This window comes from Battus philenor, unplaced genomic scaffold (genome assembly GCF_028537555.1).
Source record: "Battus philenor isolate CCGP_79_NKW_IND1 unplaced genomic scaffold, ilBatPhil1.0.hap1 SCAF_5, whole genome shotgun sequence".
Taxonomy (NCBI): domain Eukaryota; kingdom Metazoa; phylum Arthropoda; class Insecta; order Lepidoptera; family Papilionidae; genus Battus; species Battus philenor.
The window spans coordinates 11,226,552-11,245,158 of NW_027181715.1; the positions used below are offsets into that span (position 1 = coordinate 11,226,552).

The following is an 18,607-nucleotide window of genomic DNA, read 5'->3' on the forward strand; positions in this document are numbered from 1 at the left end:
ATATTAAATACCACATCAGATTTCATGGTATCAATAACACAAAAGTTATTAAGTATGTCAATACTTTCTGTTCATCATTTTAAACATCCTGTGTTTATACAATATTTAAAAATATGTATAATTCTAGAGTACCTTAACGTAAATTTGATTTATATTTATAAAAACAGTCACAACACAAGCAAAGGCACGAAAAAGTACTACAAGAGGACGTTCGCCCTCAATTTACCACTACCAGCCATCATCTCTTTAGCTGATGGGCTTACGCTTCCCACAAAGATCACCACGATGATCGATCTTACGCTGCCCGTTTCCAATCATACGATCAAAATATTACGTGTTCCATTTGTTTGGCTGACATACCGTCACGCTCATATAAAGACATTGCAAGATGCCTGATTCGTAGAGAGCATAAGGTGAATCCTTTCATCGTGACGGTATTCTGGCAATGCCAAAAAGATGAAAACAATTGTAGTAGGCAATAAACAATACTTTGAATTTAAATATATCTCTGCCTAATTAAGTCGCATTTGAAAAAAAAAACATCAGAAGATTCTGATTGTAAGCTGGTATTAATGATATGAAACAAGATATTAGTTATCCAAGTAAATAATTAATCAACATAAATGCAGAAGCGATAATGTTTTTTTTTTTTTTAAATCTTATCATAATTCCTTCAATCATGTGATGAATAATACTTTAATATCATGTGTTTATGATAAGACAAAGTTTAAAATTTAATACGTAGTTGTAATACTTTAAAAGGACGCCGTTCTGTATTCATTGAATGATGTCAAACTTTCCCATCGCTGCCACTTATGCTTCCCCGCGTCCTTCCTTCCAAGGACCTGACCTGACTAACATAAGTGGCAGCTTCCTCATAATGTCCATTATACACTACACATAGTCTGAATTAGTAAATGTTAATTTGAAATCAACACTAAAAAGTTGAAAAATTTATAGTCGCAATCATTATTTTTAAAAATTATTTTATCAATATAATTACGATGATATCTCTTAAATTCATTTAATGATTATTATTCGAAAACTCCATTGATAGTATGTATAGTGAACCTTAAACAAAGGGGACCGATTGTGCATAAACAGTTTTGAGATGTGGTCTTGCGAATCTTACGAATTCGTGGACTACTCGTGGAACCGACGCATAGATACGAATGAAACTCGAAATGCTCTCTTGCCTTTCAACTGAATGTAAAAATAATGCAAGAAATGTGAAATTTCCGGTCATATGACTACGAAAGACGGTGAATACTTATACGATACGATACCACTGTAGCCGAGGCAATACACACCGCCGAAGATCAGCACAAGTGCCACGATCCTCAGTAGTGAGGGATACGACAGGAGGAGAAGAGTTTCAAAACTACTGAACTTAAGAAATATCAAAGTTTAGTTTTCTCTCTAATTTTATTAGAAAATTTGTTTACCGAACCTTTTCCATTAACAAATGCTCATTTCCCGATGGCATTTACACCTAACCTAAAGCTGTTTACTATAACTAAGCTCGTGGGCTCTCACGAGACCCTCAGGTAATACTGTTACATTCACGAGATCGAGAAGTCGCCTAGATTGTCTTTGCACAAGGTTCACCGGGAAGGGATTTCGGCCGACGACATACTTGGATACTACAAAAGACATTAACAAAATTTGTCTTATAACAATGTAGTTCTCGCACTGTAACCAGAATATACGCGGAAAATATTTTCTTGTGCTCGAATATTAAGACCCGTACGACTGTAAAGTTACATTCCTAAGATCAACTGTAACGTAAACTGTGTGAATGGATAAGAAATACGCATAAATTGACAACAAAATGACGAACATATCGATTAAAAATGTGAACTATAATAATGACCGTGACAATCTATGTTAGAAATGTATTATATTCTTTGGTTGTAAGCATGACAAAACGTAAATTTAGAAAACGAATACATTTACTTCATTTTTTAAGGTTTGCTAACAAAATAAACTACATGAAATATCAACATTTAATTGAAAAAAAAAATCAGGGAAGTTTTTATTAAAGAATTTTTGAGAATAAAAATCATATTAACGATAAATCTTTTTACCTACATACCTGAATCTAATTTAAAAAGTTAGTAATTATTATTCCTTAATTATAAATAGGTAATAGAAAAGTTAAATAATTTCTCATTGATTATTATTATTAGCAGTTTCTAACTTTAGAGATAAATGGAAGCCGTCTCTGTCATCGGCGTGATCATTTGACACGCTTTAAAAGTCGATATTTATTTACGAGACATGAAAGCGAAATGCAAGTGGATAGTTGGCGCATAGCGCCCGGTGCAGTGCAATCATGGCGTGGCCAGCAATCACGCCACTTTGTTGGCAACCAGCCTGAATAAGCTTTTGCCTGGCGAACACCTTTTACACATGTTTTTATTTTCATTTTAACCAATTTTAAACGTAGTATTTTTATTAGCTATATAAATCTCTGCATGTATCGATCCTTGGGGGAGGCTAATGCCTTACAGTGAACGTTTATCTGCAGAGATGATGATTATTGTCCTCTTCTAACAACTCATTACCAAAAAAAGCATCTAATATTAAAAATTTGTTTATTATTTGTTACAATAAAATTGTTATATTTATCTGATATAATGAAATAATAATTTTAATAAGCTAAATATCAATTGAAATAGTTATAGATAATTTTAACAAAAAAATTATCTATAAAATATATATATATATATATATATAATTATATATATATATATATATATAATTATATATATATATATATATTAATATATATATATATATATATATATTAATATATATATATATATATAATAATTAATTATATTATAAGATAATTCACAATTTTTTAAAAAACAAATTATATCTCTGTTTTATATTAAAAATATTTTAAAATTGCTAAGAAAATTATTATGAAATTGTACATATATTTTTACGATATAGATTATTGTCATTAATAAAATGTTTTATGCACCCCATGATGTTCTTTTCATTATTATGACTACAAATCTGTGTACTTTGTTAATTCTATAAAATTTTCATGTTGCCATCAGTAACTTTTCTGTTAACAAATTAACAAAAATTCAAACAGCAATAGTCTGATTTTGAAAGATGTTACTTATAACTCCTAATTTATAATTCCTGTACTCAAAATGTCTACTAGATGCATCAAACTATAAAAATATTTAATGGAATCAGACGTTACCTCGCTCAAGTCCATCCTAAGTAAGAAAAGGACCAATATTTAGCCACTTCCGCACATGCAGTGGTAGTCGTGCAATAAATTTTAGGTGCATTTTATTATAAAAACTATAAAAATATATGATATAATTTTTTTTTATAAATTTTCAGGAATTATTGACTATGTAACTGCCGTGTAATTCAATTTCAGTTTAAGATTTATATATGGAGCATCTTTTTTAAACCTATGTATAAAAGTTTTGAAAACCTGCAAATGGTCAGAAATACATAAAATATTAATTATAACATACTAAAATACTGAAGAAAACTCACAATAATATAATTCCACAGAATGCCAGCTTGGAATGTACTAAATTAATGCCTCGGCATACAAACAACCTAATAGCTTGAACTACTTTCAATAATACTACTGAGTATTATATTACAGGTGGTGTACAAAGGGGACAATGAACTGACCCACTAACCCTAATTTTTGCCAGCTTATAGGAAAAGTAGGTAATGAATAAATGCAAGGAAATATAAAAGCTTCAGTAAACAATCTCACAGCCAAAATGTTATGTTTAGAAAAATATATAAAATATAATTAATTTCAATATTGTTCATGTTAAATCTCTTCAAAAATTACAAGAATGACTACTAAGATACAGATAAGATAATAATGAGAAAATTACTAGCAATAACTATGAACATCAAGTCAGGAAAGGGATATTGTAAGACTCAAGTTTCATTTTGCCAATATTATATTATGTTATATGGCTTGTAGTGTGGGTACATTACTGTTGAAAGTCTTATTCTCATATAGAAGGTGGAGGGTCTGATTAAATAGGCTGTAAACATTACATGTTGTAAAGGTAAAAGGTGGATACTAATGTGCATGAAATGGAAAGGTGCCATTAGAAAATTCTTAGCTCTCATTACAAAATGGTTTACTTTTCGAAAATTGCAGCGAGTGATTAGTTACACAATGCAAAGTAAGGAGTAATAAAATGGAAAATTTATGGAGTAAACTCGAGAAGACCTACACCCAAAGAGAGGTGCAAATAAAAGAAGAAAATTAATAACAATACTAACAACAATCCACTATGTAAATTGGGTACACTACATTGAGGAATTAATACTACAGTATTTCCTGTTTTAGAGCAGTGATTTTTTTTTAAAGTATAGTAATTTGAATTAAAAAAGAAAACAATGAAAATATAATATTCTTTGATACAATGAATAAGAAATTGTTCCTTAAGTTTCTGTGTGAGTCCTGGAGATTTAGTAAATTTTGCTTGCAAATTACTAATCCCAAGAAATTTGCTGTTTTCATTATATACACATACATAGTGAATGCTCACCCACCATGCTTGTTTTTTTATTATGATGAGAAGATCTGTGGCACCCCTGATGTAAGGTCACAGCATTCAATTCTGCGAAACTATGATTTAGAATAACCATCCACTTACTAGAATAACACTTGTTTGACCAAGAGTAATCAAGTTATAATTTGTTTTTGAAAACTTATGCTGACCCTAGTGATATATTCAATTTTATTCAAATTGAAAAAAGTTTTACACATTTTATATGGTGGTGATCGATGCGTTTTTGAAAAAATATTTAAATAAGCCTATCACAAAATAATGTATAAGAACATTTTAAATCCATCTGTTTTTTTTTTTTCAAGAAATACATTTAAAAAGTACCTGTGATATATCTTGTTGGTTAGTAGCACTGGTGAAGCTGTGGTCGCTGCCATTGCGTGCCTCCATACTTTCCGAATTTTTTACTTCAGCACTCATAACTTCTTCAATTAGGCGAGTCCTCTTACGGGACATTCTTTCATTGCAAGCCGGATATTCCCAATATTGGTACTTAAAAGGTATGTAGCAAAACTTTTATACTTTTTTCAAAATCTGGGAACCCTCTCTGTTTCTTTGATTTATATTTGTTATAAAACAATACGGTTTTAAAAATTAGATCATCATAACCTCGTTAAAAATTAAATAACCACGTACTACAACTTGTAGCTACGTTGACGATTAAAAAAATCTATAATAACGTTTTCTAATATTAAAAATGTAAATATAAACTATTTCTCTAAATCTTAATTATTTTTTTGCGAAAATAAGAATTTATAGCAACAAAACACGACTGAAGTGTCATGTGTTTGACAATTGAATTGATATTTTTAAACATGGAAAATATAAGTACGACTTACAACGATATTACTCATATCAAAATAATAATGAACATTATTTTATTGGTTTTATTATGGAAGTGAAAATAAAGATACGATAATGTGTTCTTTTTTCATTAAAGTAAAACACACACAAAATAATTCGCGGACTTGTTTAATATACAGAACAATTTTTTAAAATCTGGATTTATACACAAAATATGCAATTTTGCCTAAAAATTATAAAACATTTTTTGTGGTAAGTAGTTATCAAATAATTCCTTTTTTTAAAGTGCGTTGTTACCAGTGAAATGACGGGTTACTGTGACGAAACATTTCATGTCTCAATGTTGACACTTTCATGAGAAGACCATATTATTTAGCCTCACATCGAGATCCTGTCGGGCACGATGCATCGGACATTTATCACAATTATACTACTAATGACACGACGGCCGCACCCTCCTAGCCCACATTCAAGGCTAGGGCAGTCAGAAGAGGCCCGTGTTGCTCCCGGCTGCAGAGTACTCCTCGCTTCGCTTAACTCAAACTTCATCTTATTCACTACACTCAACTTACACGGTCATAATCGCCGTTCGATGTAACAGGGATACAAAACAGCGTATCATTAAATAAATATGCCCTCTGCCCAACTCGTCTGTATATAAAATAGTTATTATGAATAAAAAACGTAATGATTTGTCATTTTAAAGTATTGTTTGTGAACATTTAATTATCCTATATTTATGGTTAAGAATCACGGAGTAAAAATTATAGGCGCAATAATTACTGTCAATTCTTTAAAAAAATCTTTCCTTATTGGTATTTTTGTTTTAACGGTGTTACTACTCTTACTACGAAAATATTTGAAGTCAATCGAGGAGTTTTCACTACATTTTTTATTTATATACGAGGTTAAGTACTATAAGTACAAGGTTTTACATATTTTTCTCATTGTTCACTAGTTCTAAAAATATATACTTTGTTTAAATTATGTACATTTGAACCAGGGGCGGCTTAACCCATAGTGCGGGGTGTGCAATGCACACGGGCGCTACAAGAGCTAGAGCCGCCCCTGATTCAAACCTAGGGATTTTCTCTTTTAAATGAATATCGTAGTTAACAAGAATATACTGTAGTATGTCTTACGACAGATTTACGCGTTGACTGGTGTTAGCATAGGCCTGTAATTGTAACACTTGTAGGGCTACACCCACTGCCGATTTGATAGCAAGAACACAAATAAATGAAAAAAATAATGTCAATAACTTTTATTTTAGTTAAACAAAGAGAGGTGTATATATATATTATATATATTCACTGGATAAAATTACTTTTTATATAAACAGTATCTCGCCCATTGCGAGAAACAGCCACAAAGTCTCAACATAGCCGAAATATGGCAAATTAGAAAATATTTTGTAAATGGTCCAATTTCATCTTGTGTAGTAGTTATAAAATAAAATTTACTATTTATCTATGGGTCAAAATGGAACTCAGCATCTGTAGAGATTAATAATGCTTAAAATATGAGCAACCTACTGCATCAATTCCAAAGTATGAACCATCAGCTACCACTAGTACTGTAGTGTAGTATATTGTTAATCTAAATCAAGACAAAGTGTTTAGAACAATTTGCTACATTCTATAAATATTCAAAATTGGACCATCCACATTGAGGATGGGCCAAAACAAATGATTCGAAACTGACATTAAACGTCAATGAGGAGTCTTAAATACTTTTAATATGACAACCTCAAAAAAAATAGTACAAAATATATCACAGCAATTTTAGCCCAAACTGATAATTTAACTGCTTATGAGATCGAAGAATAATCCATCATAGGGACAAAGAAGTAAACATGTTTGTGTTCTTGTCAAATACCACCCATTGATTTTATTTGTTTACGGGGTATACATACACAAATACTACTAAACAACAATATCCTTTTATTTAACTCAATATTAGATAGTAAAGGTCTAAATATGTTGAATACAAAGAAACAATATTTTATAGGTGGTCAACAAATAAAAATGGGCTATCATGAGTGGAGTGACTGGCAACAGATGAGCGCGTGCCAAAGAGTAGTAGCTAGCTTGGCGGGCAATAAATACAGGGGGATTAGTAAGGCGGGGGTCACTATGTGGAGAGCGCCACTTTCAACGCTTCCTGGTGTTCACTGCTCAACTGCATTACGCACGAGTTGAATAATTCAGCATTGCTCTGTAAAGGAGAATATTAATTAGAGATCCATTATCTTCCACAAGGCACTTCATTACAGTTTAGCAAAATTTTTAATAATGAAGAATATAATATCAAGAAAATTTTTAAATCAACATTTTTGTCTTGAAAATGGACATTAGATGACTAATTTGAATAACCTGTATTTGCCGTGCAAGGGCCACCATCTGACCATAAACTGGATTGTCATTGGGTACAGCGTCACGAAGAAATGCTTCTGCAAGAGTAGCAATGACTCGCTGGGGAGCATCGGGTGTTGCCAGTGCTGCATGACCACTTGCAGCGAGCTCGCATAGCAGAGAATAAACGTGGGGCGCTTCTTCAACATCTTCCACTACAGGTAGCCATGTTAACCTGTTGGTTCAAAATATTTTTAATCACTACAACTAAAATTGTGCATCCATCTCATAAGAGAACTAAGATTAAAAATATAAAAATAACTTTGATTTTAAAGCGCGCACCAAAGGTCTTCTTTTCTTCCGCCGATAGACTCCCACTGCAAAGCATACGAAACAACCATCAGTTGCTCAAGCAATGTTGCCTAGTTTGTCTGGAAATGTCTTGACACTGCCATCTGACAACACCACAGTGGTGATTCCACGATTTTTTAATGAAAGTGTGTGATTCGTGGATAAAAGACCATGTGCCTGTGCTTCTGTATAAAACTTGGAAGTTGCCATAACTTCGCGTGCCGGCGACGAGTCAAATGAGCCGAATTAGCGCTGCCGGCGTTAAGTGAATAAATTTTTATGAATAGTGCGAACGGCAGTCTTAATAAACTTCTTAGCGTAAATTATTTTGACTTACAAATTATTTTGAACTAATTGAGGAATTAGGGTGAAACACTGATGTGTAAGCCAATTGATTCACTCTCCAAGCACCCATTCAAAGCTGCTGAATTATAAAATGATCTCTTTTTGTTAGCATAACTTCAAGTGACTTGTGACACCATTATCGTGAAATTTCGATGCCTGGAGAACGAGCTATTTTGCTTTGCATACACAAGTGTAAATAAAAATATTTATCGACTGACCAATGTGTGATGAGCTGGTCTCGATCAATTTGCGTTGGGTTGTATTTAATTATCTTGGCTACAGCGGAGATGGCGTTTTCGGTGGCATTGAGGTTTTCAACGTTGCGCGCGTCAGGTGCATTAACCACGTCAGCCAAAAGTCTTGCAGCTCTGGCACAAGCAGGAGCGAACTGTGTGCCTCCAAACTGTGCTAATACACCGCAACCATAGGCTGCCGCTTGGCGGACTTCTGCTTCAGCTGCTACTAAGCCATTCAGCATTGGCTCCAAAAATATGTCTTGGTATTTTATACACGCAGGACCTGTAAAAAAATTGTAACATTGAAACAAATATTCATATTTTCCAAGAGTGTTAGCTAAGCACTTTCAGAAAGTCAAGACATTTATATGAAGTACATTTAAATATGCATTTATACATTGACTACTCCCATGTTCAGAATGTCGATTTTATCGGAAAAGAACTATGTACGGAAATTTTTACATATATATGTTATACATTGTCACTGTCATGTGAAAATCGATATGATGTTCATCCCAAGCCTGTTGATGCCCTAGATAATCTTTGAATTTATTTATGGATTAAAATAAAATTGCTTAATTATGATTAATTATTATAGAAGTTATAGTGGTATTACAATTTCAATACTTAATTAGGAGCAAGATAAATGTTTAAAATTTTACCTCCAAATTCAATAACATCATCGAAAATGCATATCGCCCATTGCCTATCAGCATATGGGCGACCAGGAGCCAAAAGTTGAACGAGATGTGGTAGCAGTGTGTCCAGATGAGGGAAGAAGTTTTCACGGTAGGCTGACATGAGAGCATGCAATACATCTGCTACTCGAGATAAGCCATAAACATCTTCATTGTCTTCATCTGCTAGTTGCTCTTCTACTACCTAAATAAAAAAATAGATTTAAGTGCAAAATCTATTTATAAAACTGAAACATTACTAAACTAATAAACTGTTTTACGCATAATAACAGGAAATGTGTTTTGGTTGTGATATATGTCCAGTAATTATAAATTTCAATATTAAATATTTAAATGGACAAATCATTCAATGATGTATCATGGTAAATGTAATGAAATACCTCGTCGTAATCCTCGTCGGCACGTTTTTGTCGGCGTTCAGTGGCGCGTTTAAAATGTTCTGTGAGAAGTTTGTTAAGGATGCGTAGGACTTCTGCCATACTTTCATCTGATAAACAACCAGTTCCCAAAAGCTCAATACACTGGAAAAATAAATTGTAATTTTTAGTACATCATTGTAAAATCTGGATTTCTTGAAGATTAAATTATAATTTAATGAAAGAAATATTTACTCTTTCAAAAAGGCTTTTTGTATAGTGTTATTGGAACCAATTTTCTCCATATTCTATTCAAGCACCATTTAAGAAATTATAATTATTCTTTTAACACCAATTTTACAATTCTTATTTACAATATTTTATTAAAAAATAAATTTATTTATTATTGATTAAATATTTAATAATAATTTGCAACTACCCCTTACCTTAGCTAAACTGTTCAGGAGTTCTACTTGAACCTCTTGTTCAGGCTCTGAATCAATTGCCTTCAAAAGCTCTGGTAGTATGTATGCCCACATGCCTTGTATATATTGTGGACCGCGAGAGCGAGCACATTCCAATAAGTATGGAAGTGACTCTGCAGCTGCTGTGCGGACATTGTCGTGGAAATAAAACTTCAACATGGGCACCATAAGTTTAACTACATCTTCAGCATAATCAGCAAATGCCTCCTTTAACTCTCGTGCATAACACACTAACATGTCGCAGGCAGACGCTTTGTCTTCAAGACCTAGATGAAAAATTTACTTTAAATTTTGTTAAATTGAAGAATCATCATGGGAATCATGATTAACTTCGCAATACTTACAATATCTTCCTGCCAACCAACTTTTAAAATTAAATTTTTAATTTTTCATACAGACTTTTTCTATACCAATTACAACATTATACTAATGTTTGAAGGAATGAGTACAAATGAGAAAATTATTTATTAAAACAATGTGAATACTCTTTGATATCAATAAAAATATTTTTAATGCCAAATTAATTAAAACCATTCTATTTTTTGTAATTTTTGTAATGCTTCTAATAGAAAAAAATTTTGGTTTTTCGTTGACAAATTGTAAATAGACCATAATTTACTCCATTTTCATCTTTACCTGCAGTTTTGATGCCAAAGTTTTGTTGTTCACCAAGAGTGACAAAGTGCCAGTCAAGATCACCTTCAATAATCTTGATTTCATCATTGTCAAGTAAGGCGACTTCAGGCTTCATAGCTGCAGTACGCATTACTGGTTCCATTACCATTGGCAGATAACGTGCAAACTTCTTGCCTTAAAGAATCAATATTTTATATGAACATAACCATTTTTAGCATTCAAATATATTTTAGATAACAGACTTGAACTACAGGATATTATTTATTTCAGAATAATTTCCATAATTTATAAATCATACTGTAAATGTTTAGTAACGGGTGAGTTAATTAAACAAGTCAGATCATTACCCATAATTCGGCAAATTCTTGACCAAGCTGAAATGAGAAATGATGTTTGTGGATCATCAGGAGGCAGCTGTTCACCTTCTGTATGAGTCTTTAATAAAAGGTCCATTACTTCAGATGCATCTGACATAAACTTTTCTTCTCCAACAGCTAGACCTAAAACAATAAAAAATTCATATTAAAACAAGTTGGTAAGGAAGTTTTGAGAGGATATTTGCCAAGATTTTTAACAAATTTACCTATAAGACTAACACATTCAATGGTTTTGCCACGAAGCGTCTTCAGCTCTTCAGTGTTAGCATTACCAATAATATATTTAAGACAAGGCATCAAACGATCATAATATTGCACAAAATCTTTCTCAACCGTATCAGCTACTGATGCAATTGTGGTTACAATTTGTTCAAGTACAAGTTTGGTACCTCGCTCCACCAACTGCAAGGAGATAACAAGATTAGTAAGATACAAGAGATGAAGTTTGGAAATAGGTTCATTAAAATTTTTATTCAAAAATGTCTGTGAACTGAGATCCCTAAATTTCTATTTAACAGAGAGAAAGGGAGCAAATGTCACATTTACTTTACCAATGCTATGGAAGTAACAAATTCTGTGATGAGAAGTTATTACTAACGAACATTGGAATGAATCTGTATTCATCTATTTAATATTAGGTAATTTTAAAAAACTTTCTCCTTACTCTTATGAGTAAATATTAACAAAACTGGTATGGAGACGTTTAAAAAAAAATGATTGTTTGGTTCATTGAAGTAATTCTTTACAATAAGTAAATACACACAAATACTACATTACCTCTTTGAATTTAGCTGTCAAAATAACTTCAAGTTTGTTCATCAAAGGACCAAGATATTGAGTCAAAATTGGTTTTGGACAGTCTTCACTAAAGTTAACCAAAGCAGCAGCTGCATGAGCCTTGAAAGAAGGGAATTAAAATAACTGTTAAATATAAAATAACAAAAGTAACAGTAAATAAATAATTAAAAGTATTCCATTATTTAGAGCATGTATTTTGTTCTGATGCTGTACAAAATTATGAAGTACTTCTTTATTACCTGCACTCGGGGATTAGCACTGTCATCCAGTACTAACAAAAGACCAGGTACAACTTTGCTGTGGAATTTTTTTTCAAAAATTGGGGCAAAGTCTGTTGACATCTGTCCAATAGCATTACATGCTGCATAACGAACTCGAGGATGCTGATAACAAAAAAATGTAAAATATTAATTTGGTTCTCTATATATTTTGGCAGAGATACATTTTAATTTTGTATAAGGAAACTTACAGGATCAGTTAAATAAGTGAGAACAGCAGATACAACTTGATCAAGCATTTGTTCCATTTGCTTGTGGCATCCTTCTCCTGCTGAGGAAACAGCCATGAGGGCTGCATGTCTCTTTCTCCAGTCTTCAGAGCTCAACATTTCTGGTACTTGTCCAACTATCAATCCTAACATGATTTTTCCTCCAAGACCACAACACATACGGTCAAGTGCAGATTCTGCTGTCACATAGTTCCTAAAAAAATTACACCATATTAATTTGCATTGAATATAAGATAATATTTTTGACATGATCTTTTAATCACTAATGTAATTGAGGGACTGACATCCAGATATATAACATAAAGAATGCTAATTATCTCAATATTGCTCTTGTAAGATTAATCAAGGTAAAAATATTTGATGATATCCTTACCTAAGCATGTTAACCTTACTATACAAGGTGTCTTAAAAAATAAAAAGGACTTAACAATAAAGTCTAAATGTGAATTTCTCTTAAAACATCTGAATGATATCTGAACAGAATATTTATCTAATAGCTTATGACGTCATTTCTAGATCGAGAGGAGATGACGCCATTGCGAAATGAATAGCATACATGTAAACTAAACTATCAGTTTTACTTACATTTCGTTATCGTCGTCGGCAACATCATCTTGAACTGACCAGTCAGGCTCATCATCAAGTTCACACATCATTGCCAGAACTAATGGAGTGAGCCTGCGTATAGCAGCGGGTACCTGTTTTCGTACCATTGCCGGTGCTGTCTCACATAAGGTTACCAACACTTCCAGTGCTAATTGGCGCCAATTGTCATCTGCGTCAGTATCAGCAATAACCTATATCAAATTATAAATTACTTGACAGCCAATTATATTAGTAAATAAATTTGGCAGAGTAAGCAAAAATCTATTTTAATATTAACAGGGTGTACCATACATTGTCAGTAAATGAGCTATAGAATCACTCCTTTAAACATTTTAAACCTATTTCTAATCATCCTATATGCTAAAGCTGCCCTCTAAATGTAGAAATTCCATTATCATCTATATCTCATTATTGTGTACTGTCCTTGTATTTAATAACAAATTGAACAAATCTGATGCAATAAACAAATTGTGCTCATTTATGTGTAAATTCAAAAATTATCTATAAGATTGTACTATGAATTATCTATCTCTAGTTATTTAAATGTTAATGAAGCATAAAACTTAGTCATTTAAAACATCAGTATCGCATTGACATGGTTTCTAATAATGTTACATAATGCAATCAGATGATTTACAAAATCCTATTATAAGACATACCTTTATGCCGATTTCAAAGATTGTTTCTAGCTGTGGCCGCAAGAACTTTGGGGCAGACTCTCCCAACTCAATTAGGACTTTAAGAGCAGAGTCATCATCTGTCTTCTCAATTGACTGCACAACCACCTAATAAAAATTATTAATTTAATTAACACATTCCTTCCCCAGCAATTTTTAAAGATTTTCCATTTAGGCCGCTTGGAGTATATGACCCACACTTTAAAAATTAAAAAAGTAATTTAAAACATATACTTTATACTTTTTCAATACTGCAAAGCTATAATTAGCAGCAAAAGCTATAAATATTAATATGCATTAAATATGCGCATACATGTTATCTATGGTCAACCCTACAATACATTTTTAAGAATCCTTAGTTTTTCAAAGAGAACTGCAAATGGCCTGCACGGAAAGAGCAGTGGGGGTCGTATACACCCCACATGGGATGAAATGTGTTAAATATAAATCATAATTTTAGTAAAAATATTAATGTTTATGTGACAAATGTATTGAGGGCTACTATCAAACTCATTCCTAATTTGAAAGGAAAGTGTTAGCGAAAACCTCAATTTTCATATAATTTTGCACATCTTGGCAATAAACACTTTTATGAAGTAAAAAGTGTATGTAGTGAATGTGCATACATATTTTTAAGCAGAAAAAAATCGAAACATTACAATCATTACAAATATGACATTTACTAACTTGCATGAGTGGCAGTAATAGGTCACCAAAGTGTTTTTGGATAGCAGGCTCTTTGTCATGTAACAAAATGAATGCACCCACAGCTTTTACAGCTTGCATACGTAAAGCTTCTGTCTCTGTTGGTTGTAATGATGACAATAACATTTGTTTTATGACATCCAAATTTTCATTTTGTCTGTTGCCAAAAACTCCAGGGACCGATCTGTTCAGGAAAATGTATTATTTTAATAACAAAAGTAAAATTGGGGATCACCATAATCTGATCACTTTTATGAAAACTTACGTAAACATTCTGATGCCTGCCTCTTTGATATCTGGATCCTGGGAACTGGCACACTGGAACATGAACTGAAGGAATTCAGGCCATTGGTTGACCCCATCATCATCAATATGATTTCTTGCAAGCTCAGATACTACATCACAGATCTAAAATATAAACACCAGTTTGTTAGTCATGTATGGATGAGGGTTGAGTCACTGTCTGTTAATAGTTGTGAGAATCACAATAGGGCAATGTGAGAAATTTTATAAGTATTGATAAATATCTTTAGTTATTAACAACAATTTTTTTATAACAATACCTTGATTTATACAAAGCCAATGTTTTTATTTATCTAATAATAAGGTAGTACTTAGGTAAATTATATACTTCCTGCTATAATACATGCTTCCTGAAGATAACAATAATCAGATTATTAAGAAATGTTTTTGTCATTGTCATTCAAAATATTAATTATGATTATAATAAATCATTTCACTTTACACAGAAATTAAGAATTGAATATAATTTGATTTTTTTTTTTATATTTAATACAACAAACATGAATGTAATAACAAAAAAATATTTCTTACCAATTGTGTTAGTTTCTCCTTTATGCAATATTAGTTTGTATTAGATATCCCATTAAATTTTGTGATAATTATAAGCTAAATTAATAAGATTTGCTCACTTTATTGAAATACAAAACATAATACAAATTCAAAATAACCCACCTTTCGCCTTAACTGTGAGCTTACATTCATCTGAAGTGTAAATAGCAACTGTTCTCTAAGCATGGCTTGCTGATCAAATGGTAATTTAGGGAAAAATTCGAAAAATTCTGCACTGAGAAGACGCCGCAATAAAACTGCAGCTGTCTGTCTAGGTTCCTCTCCAATGTCTCCATTTTGAATGGCCCCCACTAAATGTACCACTTTTGTCTCAGTTGGTATATTGTTATAGGCATCCTAAATTAGTAAAGGTTTATTAATTATTCATTACATGGTTTGTCTTTATAAACAAATATCACGTTTAAATATTCAAATAAATTTTAAATATATCATAAAGTTTAGGCGATTGAAAAAATACAACGAGAATCGGAGATAATTGACAAATCTGCACAAATCAAAGAAATATTCAGGGTAGTCCATGAATTCTATAAGAATATTTAAATAATTAATTTTAGGCAATCCTCATATACTAATTAAAAAGATCCTTGTCTCCACATGCCCGGATCAGTTGCAAAAACTGTACATACGAAAAATGCATATTCGGCAAATAATTTCTAAGCAAGAAAGAATTATTATTACTTAAGTGAATTAAATTAAGACCTATAAATTAATAATCTAGCATACTTTTAAACATACAACCCTCCATGACCACGTTTTGACACGAGGCCACAACGCCTCGTTTTCAATTAATACGTAATATATCAGATATATATTCACATGCAAAGGAAGAAAATTTGAGATGTTAATTAATACTCACTTCTGCTTGTTGTCGGATGTCATTATCTGTAGACAATAGTGTATTTAATAATTGGTAAAACTGCGCCTGATCTCCTGCCATGTTGAACCTCTTCAAAAAGGCCCAATTTTTTTTCATAAAATTAAATGCGGCCGGTCACTGTTCCATTGTGTTGCCAGTACTATTTCTTTTTTTCAATTAAAAACCTGCAGAGAGCGCTGTTTAACTTAATACATATTCAAATAACTATAATATATAGACACATAAGACTTGAATGCGAAATTAATTTTGAAAACAAAGAGGCCTCCGTGTATTATTGTATACATCTTTATAATAGCTCTAACTAAATTTGAGATTATGGTGGAAAGAGAAAAAATACTACTACAGCTTTTAGTTTATTAAAATCTAACTTTACGTACTAATAGACTGCAAATATGTTTAATATAACCGTTGTTTAAATATTTAATAATTTTCCTACAAACCTATATGCAAGCCTCCGTATTGGGTGAAAACAAAAATCATTCAATATCATTTTATTTAACACTTAATTATTAATTAATATTAACGAGATATTATTTACTGTGGGTACGATCGATTCAAATATATTTTTTAATATTACTTTGAAAAAAATATTGATTTTGTTGGTGACTAAATTCATGTCACTTGGATTTTTACATATCCTACAGTATTTTATTCTATGACGGGACTAAGTTTCAAGTTCGTATACCTACATAAATTGATCCATTAAATTTACGTAGTATTTTATTTCAAGTAGCGAGTGAAAAATGTTTAAAATTGTGTTAACCATTTCATAAATAAAAAAGTATAAATCTACATAGTCGTTAAGAGTCGAAAAAATGGTAAAAACCGAATATTTAGATGTATATTTGTTTAGAAAAGTAAGGGTTATAATTATTATTTTATTTAACAGGCTGGTTCTATTATTGTGGCTGGTTTGGGTATGGCTGCAATAGGTTTTGCGGGTCGTTATTTGTTGAAACAAATGCCCAATGCCTCTATGAAATTTGCTGAAGCTGTGAAGAATCTGCCAAAATTCGATACAGAATCGCTAGCCAATTCAAAATATTACAAAGGTGGATTTGAGCCAAAGATGACCAAAAGAGAAGCAGCACTTATATTAGGGATTAGCCCAACTGCTAGTAAATCTAAGGTTTGTAACTTATAAAGAATATTAAAGAACATTAGTTAGTATTAGTATGGAATGTGAGCAAATATGTTTTTCCCGATTTTTCAAGATATTTTATCTTCTTGAATCTTCATTAACTCTCATAATTAAATGTGATTATTTTTGCACAATTTTATTACCATATCTCTTTGTATTTTAAATGTATATAACATAATGTAATAAAAATATATGATCGAGCATAGTGGAAACAAGTGCAAGATAGAAGACTAGGTTCAATTTGTGAACACAAGAACTAAGCTATCAAAACACTGCTATAAAGTTGGCTCTTCATAATGGAACCCAGCAGTTGTTGGCCATTAGTATTATTTTTTGCTTAATATGTCCAATCAAATGCTATTGTGTGTAACAAATTTTTCTCCTGTTTATGTTCATCCCGATAAACCCATTATGCCTATTTGTGAAAGTTTCAGATTTGATTGATTTCAAAGATATTCCTATAGACATTTTGTCAATGTAAGTGTTGATGTTGTGATCAAGGTTAGTGATGTACAATGAATTTTTTTCAGATCAGAGATGCTCATAGAAGAGTAATGTTACTAAATCACCCTGATCGTGGAGGATCTCCACTTATTGCAGCTAAAATCAATGAGGCAAAAGATGTTTTAGAAGGTGGCAAAACATAGGAGAAAATCTTTAGAAACTTTTTTATTTGGTTTAGGAATAAAATAGGTATAGAAAAATGTAAATAAAATAATATTTGAACTTCAATAGTCTATTTCTGTCATTTTGATATAACCCCAAACTTTATAAATAATATATTCACTAACACAATTATTTGGAATAAGAGCACTAAAAGCTAATAACATGCCTAAGCATAACATCACATTACAACAGATTTTAACATCACATAGTAATCAAAATTGAAGTTGTTCTTTTATAAGGGTTAATTTTTAATGTTGTATATAGTTATCATAAAACTTTACACGAATTATGATCTAAATACTACTAATTTGAATAAATAAAGAAATGTATTTAAAATAACTGTTAAAATTGATTGTAAATAATGTTTTTTTTACATCAATGTATTTTATTTTGTACTGCCTGGTGTAGTTTGTATTTTTCATACAAGAAAAAATTCATAAACCATCATTCACATATTAAAAATCTTTGATATATTGAAATCAAACATTCCCACTCCATTAAGGTCTATGAAATACGTATTTAAGTATGAAAAGA

At 31.5% G+C, this 18,607-nt stretch overlaps 3 protein-coding genes across 4 annotated transcripts in view; 1 reads left to right on the top strand and 2 right to left on the bottom strand.

Annotated features, from left to right (window-relative positions):
- LOC137929365 (choline-phosphate cytidylyltransferase A-like) overlaps positions 1-5,283 on the bottom strand; it is a 34,946-nt gene extending 29,663 nt beyond the window's left edge. Inside the window, exon 1 of one of the 2 annotated variants that reach the window (XM_068772272.1) lies at positions 4,905-5,283. In XM_068772272.1, coding sequence (XP_068628373.1) covers positions 4,905-5,036 — 132 coding nt within the window. In that variant the 5' untranslated portion in view covers positions 5,037-5,283. The remainder of the gene's footprint in view (positions 1-4,904) is intronic. The other variant, XM_068772270.1, reaches the window with a different exon arrangement.
- Positions 5,284-6,624: 1,341 nt separating this feature from the next.
- Positions 6,625-16,400, bottom strand: Karybeta3 (karyopherin beta 3). Its single transcript, XM_068772344.1, has 18 exons — positions 16,246-16,400; positions 15,492-15,725; positions 14,782-14,924; positions 14,499-14,700; positions 13,794-13,919; positions 13,114-13,325; positions 12,490-12,721; positions 12,260-12,403; positions 12,000-12,119; positions 11,429-11,624; positions 11,193-11,345; positions 10,846-11,019; positions 10,171-10,475; positions 9,749-9,889; positions 9,333-9,552; positions 8,653-8,953; positions 7,760-7,973; positions 6,625-7,601 (listed from the first exon to the last, which is right to left on the bottom strand). The coding sequence occupies exons 1-18, from the start codon at positions 16,360-16,362 to the stop codon at positions 7,518-7,520; spliced, it is 3,318 nt and encodes a 1,105-aa protein (XP_068628445.1). The 5' UTR covers positions 16,363-16,400; the 3' UTR covers positions 6,625-7,517.
- Positions 16,401-16,918: 518 nt separating this feature from the next.
- LOC137929733 (mitochondrial import inner membrane translocase subunit TIM14) lies at positions 16,919-18,144 on the top strand. Its single transcript, XM_068772804.1, has 3 exons — positions 16,919-17,084; positions 17,156-17,395; positions 17,938-18,144. The coding sequence occupies exons 1-3, from the start codon at positions 17,082-17,084 to the stop codon at positions 18,052-18,054; spliced, it is 360 nt and encodes a 119-aa protein (XP_068628905.1). The 5' UTR covers positions 16,919-17,081; the 3' UTR covers positions 18,055-18,144.
- Positions 18,145-18,607: the final 463 nt, after the last annotated feature.

Coding starts and splice junctions, on each gene's coding strand:
- LOC137929733 (XM_068772804.1), top strand. Junction 17,396..17,937: donor CAACTGCTAGTAAATCTAAG/GTTTGTAACTTA, acceptor AATTTTTTTCAG/ATCAGAGATGCTCATAGAAG.
- Karybeta3 (XM_068772344.1), bottom strand. CDS start 16,362: ATGAAAAAAAATTGGGCCTTTTTGAAGAGGTTCAACATGGCAGGAGAT. Junction 14,925..15,491: donor GCTCACAGTTAAGGCGAAAG/GTGGGTTATTTT, acceptor TTTATATTTTAG/ATCTGTGATGTAGTATCTGA. Junction 9,890..10,170: donor TCCTGAACAGTTTAGCTAAG/GTAAGGGGTAGT, acceptor TTATTTTTCCAG/TGTATTGAGCTTTTGGGAAC.